The sequence below is a fragment of the Stylophora pistillata genome, chromosome 11 (assembly GCF_964205215.1).
Source record: "Stylophora pistillata chromosome 11, jaStyPist1.2, whole genome shotgun sequence".
Classification (NCBI taxonomy): Eukaryota; Metazoa; Cnidaria; class Anthozoa; order Scleractinia; family Pocilloporidae; genus Stylophora; species Stylophora pistillata.
Genome location: NC_142529.1, coordinates 6381558 through 6395000, shown reverse-complemented (window position 1 = coordinate 6395000; position 13443 = coordinate 6381558). Strand labels below are relative to the sequence as shown.

At 37.8% G+C, this 13443-nt stretch overlaps 2 protein-coding genes across 2 annotated transcripts in view; both read right to left on the bottom strand.

Moving 5' to 3' along the window:
* The window catches only part of LOC111347191 (receptor-type tyrosine-protein phosphatase F), a 59201-nt gene extending 52192 nt beyond the window's left edge, over positions 1–7009 (bottom strand). The window contains exons 1-4 of the mRNA XM_088737353.1: positions 6771–7009; positions 4927–5240; positions 4525–4669; positions 2680–2990 (exon numbers count right to left, since the gene is read on the bottom strand). Coding sequence (XP_088593479.1) covers positions 2680–2990; positions 4525–4669; positions 4927–5240; positions 6771–6840 — 840 coding nt within the window. The 5' untranslated portion in view covers positions 6841–7009. The remainder of the gene's footprint in view (positions 1–2679; positions 2991–4524; positions 4670–4926; positions 5241–6770) is intronic.
* Positions 7010–8455: 1446 nt separating this feature from the next.
* On the bottom strand, positions 8456–12851 carry LOC148719819 (neural cell adhesion molecule 1-like). The gene is made up of 4 exons (XM_088737472.1): positions 12687–12851; positions 11612–11878; positions 10937–11209; positions 8456–10290 (listed from the first exon to the last, which is right to left on the bottom strand). Exons 1-4 carry the CDS (start codon positions 12700–12702, stop codon positions 9923–9925), a joined length of 924 nt encoding a protein of 307 aa, XP_088593598.1. The 5' UTR covers positions 12703–12851; the 3' UTR covers positions 8456–9922.
* Positions 12852–13443: the final 592 nt, after the last annotated feature.

Genomic DNA, 13443 nt, shown 5'->3' with positions numbered 1-13443 from the left:
TTGTCGCCTTCAAAATTTAGGGAAAAAGGTCGAAAGGAAGCACACACAAAGAGATTTAGTTCAGTACAGAAATTTAGCCCCGTCTAATACAGAACATGAAAAGAATATTTTATCACACGTTTTAAAAAGTTCAGTCTAAAGTCACATTTCCGCAGTCACGCTCTACTGAACACGTGCATCTCATGCTCAACCAAGCCTGGTGAACTTTACATTTGGTGTGTAACATGTCACATCAAAAACGTGTTCGAACATTAGAGAGCTTTTCAGCTCGAAATCAAAGCCAGCGTGAATCTGCAAAAAATGGCACGGAAGAAGAACAGGAAGAAACAGATGAGGATCAAAGGAAACCGAAAAAGTCATGAACTTTCCAGAAACCTTGGTTGCAAGATCACTCATGGTTGCGCTTTGAAAAGGAGGCGATGTTCTGCTATTTTTGTCGGAAATCTAAGAAGACAAACCCCTTTGCATCGGCAGAAGGGTGTACAAATTTTAGAACCTCAACTCTGCAAAGACTGTAAAGAACATGAGGATGCTGTTAGTGAAGAAGCTATGAGGGATACGTTCACCTGGCCAAAGAGGATGTAGCAACAGTCAAGTACGACTCACTGCTCAATTTTCTGGATGAAATTGGCTTCGAAAGTGTTAAGAATCTTCGAGTAGAAGGAAATGCTACCTACCGATCTCATCAAAGTGTCGAAGGTATGCAAGATGCTATTGCTACTGTTCTGAAGTCTAACATTGACAAACTAGTAGAAGCCAGCCCATTCTTTTCTCTGTTCATTGATGAATCGACAGACGTCAGTAATCATGAAAATCTTCTTTATGTTAAGTTATTGAATGAATTTAAACCAGAACTGCACTTTTTAGAAAACATCAACGTTCAGGATGGAAAGGCCGAAACTATTACCACTGCTGTTAACTTGCTAAATAAATGGAAAGGAGAAACTGGCACAAAGACAAAATGACAGGATTCGGCAGCGATGGAGCGAGTGTCATGAGAGGAAAAAACAATGGAATTTCAAAATGAATGAAGGACGATAGTCCATTTCTTGTGTCTATCCACTGCATGGCTCACAGGCTTGCACTTTGCACAAGCCAAGCCGCTAATGGTATTCCTTATTTGGCAAAATTCAAAGAGATCCTTACTGCTTTGTAGTGCTACTTTGACAAGTCTGCCCTCCACTCACAGTCACTGGCAGAATTTGAGAAGATCTTTGAACATCCTGAGCTAAAAATCAAGGAAGTGTTTGATATCAGGTAGCTTTCATTCTATGGTGCTCTGGAGACAATGTACTGCACTTGGCCGCCTCTCCTGGCCTACGTGGAATCCCGACGCAACCCCAATGGATTCAAAAAGAGCTTGAAGGAGTTCAATTTCATTGCCACCCTCTGCATGATGATGGATGTGATTCCTATTCCCACATTCATGAGCCTCGCTTTACAAAAGGAACATGTAAAGCTTGCATCAGTTCAGGCACTGGTGAAATCAACTATTACTCAAATAACAGCTCTTAAGAGTAACAACGGCAAATTCTTGTCCGAGATTTTGCCATCACAAGTAGATGTTTCAGAAGTTAAATGGAGTCGAGAGAACACTACTAAAGTGACTGCATGCCTGTGAAATTCAACAATTTAAATCAATGAAAATGAAATTCCTTGACAATGTCTTACTAAATCTTGAAAAGAGATTCCCCATAGATTCCACAAAATGTAGTTAATGTATTCGGGATTCTTCGTCCCCACAATGTGCGTTTTCAAAATGAAAATCTGTCAACCTACAGAAATGAAGAGCTGGAAACGTTACTTTCCCATTATGGATCTGCAAAGGAACCTATGGTGGTAAAGATATACCAGCAGTTGTGGATGCCAAAAAATGCAGAATTGAATGGAACTTTGTTAAAGAGCTGGTTGTCGGAGAGCATTACCCGTGGGCCACATTGCTGAACTATGGAAAATGCTCACTACCCATCATAGCGATGAAGTCCAAAATTTAATTAAGCTTTGTCAAGTCGCACTTGTATTGCCTACTGATACGGCTGGCTGTGAAAGAGGCTTTAGCGCACAGAATCAAATTAAGAACGTTGGATGTGCTTATGACCATTGACATTGAGGGGCCACGTTCCAAGGACTCTGACTTTTCTACAGCCCTTGATGTTTGGGCTCCAACCAACAGAAGAGTTCATACATGTACGTCTACCAGTAATTAAGAAAGGAATTGAATTTTACAAGGGGATGCCGGGACGAGATTCTGCTGTGAAATGTTTTAAAGTATAAAGCATAGTCATTGATCCTCCGTTTAAATATGACAAAAAAAAAGTTTTCACACCAATAACTTAACTTTTCTTGTTTGTATCAAGGATCAGGTGAAAAAAAATGTTTTGTTGGCTAGCCTGTATGAATGTAATAAAAAAAATTAATGTTTGATAAAAATTAATTTGTCTGTCCCCCTAAAAATAAAAATGTCCCCCAAAATTTTAGCAAAGGGGACAAATTGTTCCCCAGTGATCAAATCCTGGCTCAAACCCTACTTTAGGAAAGAAATGACTTGAGAAAGCAAATGAATTTCCTTCAGCGTACCTCGAGGTAAATACAAGCATGGTGTTACAGTCCTGCAAAAACTGATTGTAAGTGAACTATTTTGTCTAACTTAAAATAACTTTGAAGTTCATATAAACCAACCTTGTCAGCACTGTTTTCCTGATAGCTGACAAACTTTGAACTATTGAGGGATAATTGAAACTTGTACTTTGTTGTCCACTCCGTAGCCCTTGGATTTCCCTGCGTAGCTACAGCACAGATGACATACTCAAACAGCAGGTCAATTTGAAGGTAATCATTAGCATTACTGTTCCCCATTGGCGCCCATGACTTTGCATTATTTAGGCGACCATATTTAGCTGCATATACTGGATCAAATTCTGACGAGGCTGAGAAGCTGCTGTCTGGAATAGTGTCACTCTTGGCTACACCAATGGCCTGCATAGAACATCCTGTAAGGTAATAAATAAATAAATAATCAACCCTAGCCTACCTAGATAATAAAAATGTAGAAACAACATAAAACAGAAAATGCTTAGAATGGCTACTACCCCTGTAATGCATCTTGGTTGAGTGCTGCCCTTCATTGTGCATTTCACTTCACAAAAATTACAATTTAACTTCAAACAAAAAATAACCAGATTTTATTAAAGTTCAGAATGAAGTTTCTCGTGGTGGATTTTTAAACAATTCAACATGGAGCATCATAAGAATAACAGTTTATCACAAGTCAGTGCCTGTATTTCTTTGATGAGTGCATAAAAGAAAAAATTAATATCTACCATTTTATTTTAGCCAGGTACAGCACTAGCATAGGTATTAAAATGATTTTGAGTCCAATTCAGGGTTACTATGAGCATGAGCAGATTTTTCAAACTTTCAAAATTGCAAACAAAATTGCACCAGCTAGTATGGGGCAAGTGGAATTCTGTAGTCTTTCAAAACTTTACAAGTGCTTATTAACCCATTAATGGCCGCAGCTTTTGTGGAAAACTGTGTTTTGAAGCTAGTCCAGTAGATTTCGGGTCACTGTTGGGGTTTTATAAGCTCTAACTTAGCAAAAACCACTTGACAGCTCGTGCACTCGACGGCCTTTCGATCCAAATGCAAAATGGCGGCCTGAAAATCTCGGGCACGCGCAGAGAGCAAAATTTCGACATAGTTTTTGGGTTGAAAAGTCACGCCCCACTTACGACTTCTACTTTTCTCTCTTTCTCCTGCCCTTTTTTTCCCCTCTCCTTGCCTAAAGTTTCTCCTCACTTGCTGGAAATTGAGTAGGCTTCATTTTGGTGTAGAGATTTTTCAGAAACTACTCATTATTTTCAAAGCACATGCTCGGAAAGGTAGGTGGGTAGTGAAACACGATCTTCGTGCAGATTTTCCAGTCAAAGTGACACGGTTTTTTGGCTATTTCTCCAATCTCCTCCACTCAATTGCGCTCATTCTGGTATCGTCTGCAAGATATTTTCAACCCCTTCAAGTACATGCTCGAATTCGTGCTCCAGAGTTAAAATTGATGACGTCACAGGGCGTAGAAAGGGTGTGGGTCCCCATGGGCGCATACGGGCGCACTGGACGTTAATGGGTTAACACAAAACCACACAAAATCATGACATTATACTTATTAATTATTTACACAAAAAAGCATTATAGTAAGTCAAGACAAACAAAATTTTGTAGGGACAGTGCATGAGCGCTATTTGTAATACACACTAAGGTACAACTTTGCACTACTGTTACAACTTTGTACTTAATTAACTTGAAAAAAATGCACTCAATCATTTTGAGCCAAATTATCAGAGGCACAAGTATACCAGCTATTATCCAAAAATTAACAAGCATAAGAGGCACACCATATCAAAATTTATAACAGACTGTAGGTTTGAGAAATTCATTTAAAGAATAATCTTAGACTACCCTCTACAATACTAAATAATGATATGATAATGGCAAACATGCAAAAATAAGTACAAGTTTCAAACTCACTAAGCTTTTGTTCCACTCCAAACACCTCTGTTCTCATACACACCCCACCCTGGTGTGTTTTTGGCAAAAATCGCAGATATCTTGTTAACACTTTATAAACAACATGCTTCACTTCTGAGTTCCTGTCATCATTTCCTCTCAGAAACTTCAAAATAATAAATATAGTCAACTCATCATCAATAATGTTTTTGGCAAGTTGAGAAAATAGTGAGAACAAAAATATTAAAAGTGTAAATAGCATTAAGATCAACAATTCTTAGCACATGCAAGACTTCAATATCACTTTACCTGTAAGATACTCTTTCATATCAGACTTAGAGTCCATGTTATATCATTTTTGTAAAAATAGCTGTCATTTTTTTGAGCAGTTAATTTATCTCTCGCATTGTATCTCCTACACACCTTAACTTGTCCACCTTCCTTGTAGTCTGTCCAAGTTGTCCCGTTTGTGGAAAATTGTAGTGTGTAGTTCTTCGCCCACTGATCTGCTTGAAAATTTCCTTGAGTAGACACAGCACAGATGATATGAAGTGTCTGTAGATCAATCTGCAGATATGGGTTGGTGTCAGTTGTTCTTGCACACCATGATGATCCTGATGTGTAGTTCAGTCGACCATTCTTGGCTGGTGTGGTGGCATTTTGTACAGAAGAAGCAGTTATATCACTGTTTGGAATTGTTCCCCTTCCCATTCCAAGATCTAAATCAACACAAGCTCCTGTAGAAACAAAATTACATTTGCATTATATCATATTCCTGATATTGCAAGAAATAGACAACTTTTTTGAGAGACATGTTTTGGCATGCTTATGCCATCTTCAATCAATGAGTAACACAACAAGAGTAATTATATAACAGACAAGTAATTACTCATTCATTGATCTGTTACTCATTCATTGAAGATGGCATAAGCATGCCAAAACATGTCTCTCAACAAAGTTGTCTATTTCTTACAATATTTATCATACTTGCTACTACTACGACCTTACGGAAATATTCCTGATAATTATTGCAAAAGGAATAATGGGTTGGCTGTGAGAGGCAATTATATGTGTCTGTATCAGTTACCTCTGCTATAATGTCCATTAACATAACATAACATAACATTTATTCAGCAAGCTTAACAACGCAAACATAAAAGATAAATGGTGAAAAGGGAAAATCGTGACGTTAGCCCTTTATAAAAACAATTTCCCTGACTTAAAACAAAATATAGTAATTAAAATTAGAGCTAGTCTGCTTCTAAAATGATTTACTAATTCTATTACAAATTAAAAAAAAATGTCAGTCTTATTAAGCTTTACACCCTAACATCAGTATGCAAGTTTTGCACACTGTGCTCTTATGAATTCCTGTGAATTTTTCTAAGAATCCAGAGCTTTGTTGCGTCTGCAATCATTTCCTTTATTCTGATGACCTAATAGTGTTTGATTCATTAATAACACTGATGGGAGATATCACATGCTTAAAAGCATTCATAGGGGTAACATGGTTCTGAAACATCAAATCTGCAGCATTGAAATACTTTGAATATAATTATCATTTCTGAAGGTGTCCATTTTTAAAGAAAACAAGGAAACATTTTAGTTTCTAGAGAAACTGCTGTGGTGCACTGGGTAGATAGATAGACTGCCTCTATAAATCTGAGAAAAGTGGGTTTGAAACTGGCTTTCTTAGAGCAAAGAGAAGTTCTCTTTTAGTGTAAATAATTATGTAGTTTCTGAGGTGCAAGGTGGGGATGTCTGAGCTGATCCCACAGAATAGCTGAGTTAACAGATCTATGCTGGAAGAGGCATAATCTATAATAAATTGATCATTACCTTGTTATGCGTACAGTTCTTTAATGAAAGAAACATTGGCAAAAACAAAATTAATGACTATCATTGGAACTATAAAAGCTTTGTTTTAAGCTGGTTAGAACAAGTAGAATATTTAGAAGTGTTGTTTAATGAAATTGAAGCACATGTCGATCTCTACCTCATTAAATTGTCTTGCTTCATTGATATAAATGCTGAGGGATTTTCAATTGTACCGTTCCTTTCAAGGTGACATTTGAATAAAAAAAAATGCAAATCCCAAAGGACCCTATACTGATGTTGTCCGCAATGAGGATTAAGAAGCGACCGTGCCAGAAAGCCTTAGGCGACAGCACTCAAAACTGCAACAAATCTCCAACCAAGCACCCTGAACGTAAACATTACACTGAAAAAGGATATTTATAATATAATTCAAATGAAATAGTGCTCACCTAAAGTCAGAGGAAGAAGTACAGCGAGAAAAGCTACCCGGAAACAAAGCTCGAGACTAAATTGCGCCATGAATCGATTGAGTGTGTCACGGTGTGCGATCACGATTGTTTTGATTGACCGGCTGTTTGTAACAAAACGCTCATTAGACAAAAGATATCTTTGATCTTCACTACTCAAGCTCGTCTTTGTATAGTTTGTAACAATATCGTCCGCGGTTCGTGCAAAACAATCACACTCTACGTGGGCCTTGCTTCAATGTCCCGTAACAAGATGACAGGAGGAATTTGTTCATACTTCCCAGAGTGCTTTGCACTGTAGCTCATGTTTCAGCATATTTCAGTTGATTACTGTTTGGTTTCGTAAGCAGCTTACAATTTAAAATGTAAATACTTTGTTTAAGATGGGCCCCTCGAAGTTCTCTAATGGCAGTCAGAATACATTCTCATTTCCATGTACTAGAGAAAAGGCAAAGGATTTCAAGCCGGCTAAATCATTATAACTGACTTAAAAATTACATCTGCAAGAAATAAAACTGCTTGACTAAACGGAGGAATCAGGATTCTTTAAACATTAATCCCGGACATTTTAGGGTTTCCGAATGCAATTGCTTTCTTCATACAAATCCTAAAAATTATACTGTTGCGACATACTGATAAAATATGGATGTATACTATATTGAAACAAGTTTGGGTTAACAGACAGCAGTGAGGGTGGAGGAAAAAAATTGTCTTTGTGCGAAAGCTGCCGAAAAATCTAATTAATGCTGGATTTCCTGAAAAGGCTTTCTTCGCGGTACGCATTTTAGAGAAACCTGACCAGCATAGAAATACAGCAAGGGCAGCAGTCATCAAACAAACCTTTCCTTGTGTCAACCTTCATACTTGCTTAGACGCGTCCAAAGAGTTTCTATGCATTAATTATACTGAAAAAAAGAGCCTATCTCGTGTTCATCCTTGTTCCCTTGTTCCCTTCCAAAATTGTCCTATGTTCCCATCTTCCCACACTGTTTCCTTATTTGTTCCCCGTTTAATAAATTTGCTTGCCACTTATCACCTCCCTCAATTCCCTCCCGCAAAAGAGAAAGACACCAAAAACAATATTTTCTCCTCTAATTTGTACAGTTTTGTTCCCCTGTTCCCTAAAAAATAGGCTTATGTTCCCTTGTTCCCTTCAATATTTTGCCAACGTTCCCTTGTTTCCCTGTTCCCCAAAACCCCTGGGAGACCCTCGCTATTTTGCAGGAATGTCATGTCTTGAAATGTTATCGGCCGAGGGATATTCACTCAACAAGTTTAAAGTTCGTGTCCATAATTTCGACAAACCCCGCGTAAACACCTCAAGTTAGAGTCTCACGCGTGGTTTCCACAGCCGTGTTGCTCGCTTTTAGCGTGCAAGCGAATTCCCATAATTAAGAAAACTGGATACCTAATCAAATGTACTGAAAGTATTGAAATTAAGGATGAAGAACATCACTGGATGACAATACATTCGAACTATCGACGGTATTTTATTAGAAGCTGGTTTGCGGGCACAACGATGGGCAAGTAAATGCGTGGTGAATAATTTTAAAAGCAACTGAAGCTCTGCGACAAGCCTGGCGCTAAAACTGTATATTGAATACATGCAGTTTTGCCTTGAATGTCTGGTTTAAAAAGGAGATGGTCTACCGCGATCAGACACTTCCTTTCGTGAAAACATTTTATTCTAGTATTTTATTCTACAACTATTCTATTGCTTCTTTACATTTAGAACCTATTTACATCTTATTGCCTTGGAACAATTTTTCCCAGCATTTTCTACCATCTGTAAATACTCTACAATCTAAAAATATCTTAAGGAGTGAAAATATTCTACCATCTTCTATTCTCTTATCTACAAACACCCAACAATGATATTCTGTGCCCTCGCTTTTTTCAATTGCTTTAAAGAAAGCAAAGTAATATATTGCTTTTACAATTGAAAAGAATTTACTGCACATAAAAATATATTGAAAACATTCCTAATTTCCAATAAACGACTAAAAAAATAGAACCTTCAGTCTTTAAAAGGTAATTTATGAGTGAAAGAGATATCACTTTATTAAGCTTTGCTATTGTTTACATCTAATGGCTCTTATTTTTATTAGTGGTTTACTGGAACACACCTTAATTTGAATTCAAATGTTCATGCTATAACACTAACTCTAATGGTATATCAACATTTATTACACGACTCACGCAGTCAGAGGGCCAATAACTAAAATCAACCAATCAAAATGCTCTATTGCCGGTAAATATTCTCTCAGTAGTGGAACGGGCACTGTCCCGAATGGTCCCGAATGATACCGCACTTGTGTCCCTTTGAACTTCAGTCGTATATAATAAATCTCTTATTAACCAAGCTTGCTCGGGATCGTACTGGAAGAATCTCGGCCCTCGGTCTTTTTTGTACGGACTTCGCTGCGCTCGGTCCGTACTGTCAAGACCTCGGGCCGATACTCTCCCGGTACGGCCCTCGCGCTTGATTAATAAGATATATTAATTCACATTTGACAAGACGGATTCGTTAAGCCAAATTGACGAGGTTATGTGTGATCTTCTTTTAAGAGGTTTCATTTAGTTTGGGAACCTCGCGCAAAGTTATTAATCTAATTTATCCCTAGCCTCATCCGAGGGTTATAACTAAAGGTTACGATCGAGCTGTACATTTTACAGACATTAAAAGTAAAAGATATAATCACACAGATACAAGTAAAATATAAGAAAGGTTTAAGAAATTAATTTTGAATGAATGAGGAAGACAGTTCAAATCAATTAATTTCATTGCAAATTTACTTATCGCTTCTTTTAGCGAACTAGAACAAGAAGTGTGTCACGAACCGAAGTAACACTTGGATGTTCCCATGCGTCTGTTTCGTCTTTGATCACAGATGACGTCAAAATGCAGTGAGGATAAAACAGTGGCACACGAAGTCCAGCCGAGTGTAGCACTGACATTCTTACCAAATTTTGACGTCAACATACAATAGGGAAGCAGGATGGTGTTAATGGTGACGTCAACTAGGCTTCTGTTCTCCATGAGATTATACATAGAGAATGAGTATATAATTAAGCTTATCAATTTAAACAGGATGGACAATCTGAGCTCAAAGTTTACAAAATCAGTTTTGCAATTATTGTATTTCCTCATAAACTTCTTCATTTTGTTTCTCGCCACTTTCCCTCTGAAGCCCCATATTGTAATATCCGGGACTCTCGGGTTTTTCCTGTAACGACTGATACTCAGAAGGAACAAGAGACTCCTGGTTCGAAGGCCTGGGTTTGAGTTCCATATATGTGTTTGGGTCTGAAGCTTGTTCGTTACTTGACAGTTGATAAGGTGAAGATTTGACGCCATCAAAGTCAATTTCTTCATTACTCTGTATTATTTTATTAGGAACAGCTCGTCTTCGCTGCCATATCAGCCCACAAATTATAATGAGCAACACGAACACAATAAAAGACAATGCGATGATACCGGCAAGTAAGATGCTTTGTGTGTCTGGTAAAAGAAAACAGACAACTTTCGAACCAGCTATCAAATATTGCTTAGTTACTTTGTTTCAGTGCATTGGTGTTTCTCTTTTTTCAGTTGAATTACATTAAGGAATATGACGTTTTTTTTAACCTCGAAGCACGAATACAATTTCAAACTTTCTGCTGTCTCGTCTCGTGGTAGAACTTCATTGAGTGCTAGAAAGTTCGAATTCCTCTAACTCGAAATTTCGTTGTCAAGTCACATATATGACCTCCAGAAATCTCGAACCGGGAGGGAAACCAATAAGAGCAACAAAGACATTATTTAGCCTTGAGTCCTCTCAACAATGGCACTTGTAGCTCCGTTTTGATCTAGTTACAACCTAACAGCTATTCTCATGTCAGGCATGATCGACCTGCACACTAACAAATTTTCTAACTAGAGAAAGAAAATGCAACTTAACACTGAAAAACGTCGGTGTATGAGACCAGTACATAAGGTTGCTTTTGCTACTGACAAGATTAAACCTGTGTAAACAGCTGTAAAAAGAAGCCTAAAAACTTCATACCGAACTTAAAAGTTCTGGGCTTTCCAAAATATTTTAGAAGAAACCTTTAAGCGGTTTCGAATTTTAAAGAAGAATATTTACCGTCATCGAGAACTTGATTACCTGTAGGAGCAACCAGAGTGATTTTGTACATTGTTGACCCAAAGGTGTTTGTAGCGTGGCACATATAATCCCCATAATCTTGTGCATCCCGTGGTGTGACAATGAGACTGTTATTCAATAACTTCACGTTATCAGCAGTTGGAACCTGACCATCCTTAGTCCAAGAGGAGTTAAACGGAATATAACTTGTTGCTTGACATGAGAGAAAACACGGAGTTTGCTTTTCACATATCACTGAAGAAAGAGAAAGCTCTTCGATAATTCTGGGTGGCACTGTGTGCAAAAAACGAAAAACGTAATGAGACCAAAAGAAATTTTTACAAAATCGTATGCTCATACCAACGGAGAAGGGCATACTACCATGTAATTTTAGTTTGCGCGTTTAGTGGTGGTTTGCTTTGTTGTTACTGATGTTTTTAATCTCAACCTTCAAATTCAACAAGTAGTCCACGACCTGTCAAAAGTGGCTAGAGTATGGTTGAGGCTTGTTTCCATGGTGATCAGCGTGGCGCTTAGTAAAAATATAATTGATTATTAACTTTAGTTGAGATTGGCAAATTCTCTAACGTATTGTTAAAAATTATACACCTACTCTTCCACATATTCCTCACAGAAGAAATGATCATCCAATTGCTACGCAATGTTCAGTGTAATTGTAAATGAGTTTCAACGTACCCGCGACAATAACTATCGTAGCTGTACGGCTCTCTCCAAACATGTTCACTGCTTTACATTCATAAACGCCACTGTCACCAGGAACAACATCTTGTATGAAAAGTATTTTGGCGTTGTTCTCCAACTGAGCGCGAACTATACTGGTAAGTCCATCTTTGGTCCAGGTAACAGAGGCCTTAGGATCTCCACTAACCTCACAAGTCAACACTACCAGTTCACCAATTGCTGTAATGGTTCTTTTAGGCAGATCTTTTATGATAGGTTTCCCTGATTATTGATAAACATGGATTAGACATTCCTTAACAAAGCTACGGACACAAAGCTGCATGAAGGCTTTGCAGCCTCTCCCTTTTAACTTAACAATAGCATGAAAGCCCCTCGGTTGATAGCCAACCTCAGGTTGATTACAAAAACAGATGACCGAAAAAAATACTATGTGAATTCCAAATGCTCTGTCATTCCAACAGCCTTTCCTTTTCTGGTCTTAATTCAGTTGTTCGTACAGACCAACTTATCTACTTACATTTTTTACTTTGCTCAACGGCAAGACACCGAATTTCACTTTGAGAAACACTTTCGCTTTATGTTATCAAGGAAAAGAGTATAATGCTCTCAAACAAATATGGATTACTTTCAGTTCAACTTTCGCAATTTTTCGAACTGTTCCTCATGGTAAATAACACTTAAAAGAGAAATGTGATTGTTTGTCACACGATTTGGTCACTTGGGAGGTGGATTGCAACATTTCGACTGCATCCTGCTTGTCTTCTTCAGCCGGGTCGTTAATTAAGGTCTACTTACTTATTTACTAGCAAAGAATGGTAGCGGTGGTGACAGCAAGAGCTGCAGTAGTAGTAGTGGTAGTAGTTGTAAAAGTAGCTCTTACTCTGGAGGAGAACATGTTAGGTTACATTGTGTCAATGACACACTCAAAGAGCTCGTTAAACCCTTGCCTAGGCTCGAAACCAAAAACCTTTTTCCGTGTTTTCCAAATTTTCTCATAAGTTGTTACCATCTTTCAGCTCCACTCCCACCCTACTAATTACCTCATAAAGCTCCCTACAAGCTCACTTACCCAATGTCTGCACCATTACAGGTCTGCTTTAGGGTCCAGGTCCCACAGCAGTGTAGCCTCTAACAGACACTTCGTACTTAGCACATAAAGAGAGTCCAGTCACGAGAACATAGGTAATGGTCGTGTTAATGGTTGAATGAAAGGCAAACTGGATCTTCGTACAATTTTCCACTACAGTGAGCCTTACTTCATATCTTATGACTTTACCATAGGCTACTTCTCTTGGCAGTTCAAGCCAAGTTATATTGATGTTTGTGGAGTTCAGTACAAAAGAAGATATCTCTTCTGGTCCACGACTAGGCTCTATTTGGCAAACACGAGAAACAGTTTTCATGATGTATTAATAACTCTTGGATGAAAAAAACTCAACTAACGTGAAACAGAATGACGTGGCAGTAGTCTCAAAATGTTAGAAATAACCTCAACCTGTAACAGATATTGAAAGGTTATTGTTCAATAAAGATAAAATAAAAATACACGAAATAAAAAAAAAAAAAAGAAAAACGGGTTAGTATGCCTTAATGTACCTGTTATTAAAGTAGAATTGATCGGTAGTTCATGCTATGCAACATTTAAACCTGTACCTTGTAGGAAGAAAGTTTTAACGGATTAAACTCACTTAAAGAGTTTTCTAGTAATGCAAGATACTTATTTTCATTGTGAGCATATCAAATCATACAAACAGAAAATAAATTAAAAATCTAATTATTTTCAAAGATGAAGGATCACCAAGATGAGGTCACTAGATGTTGCAATA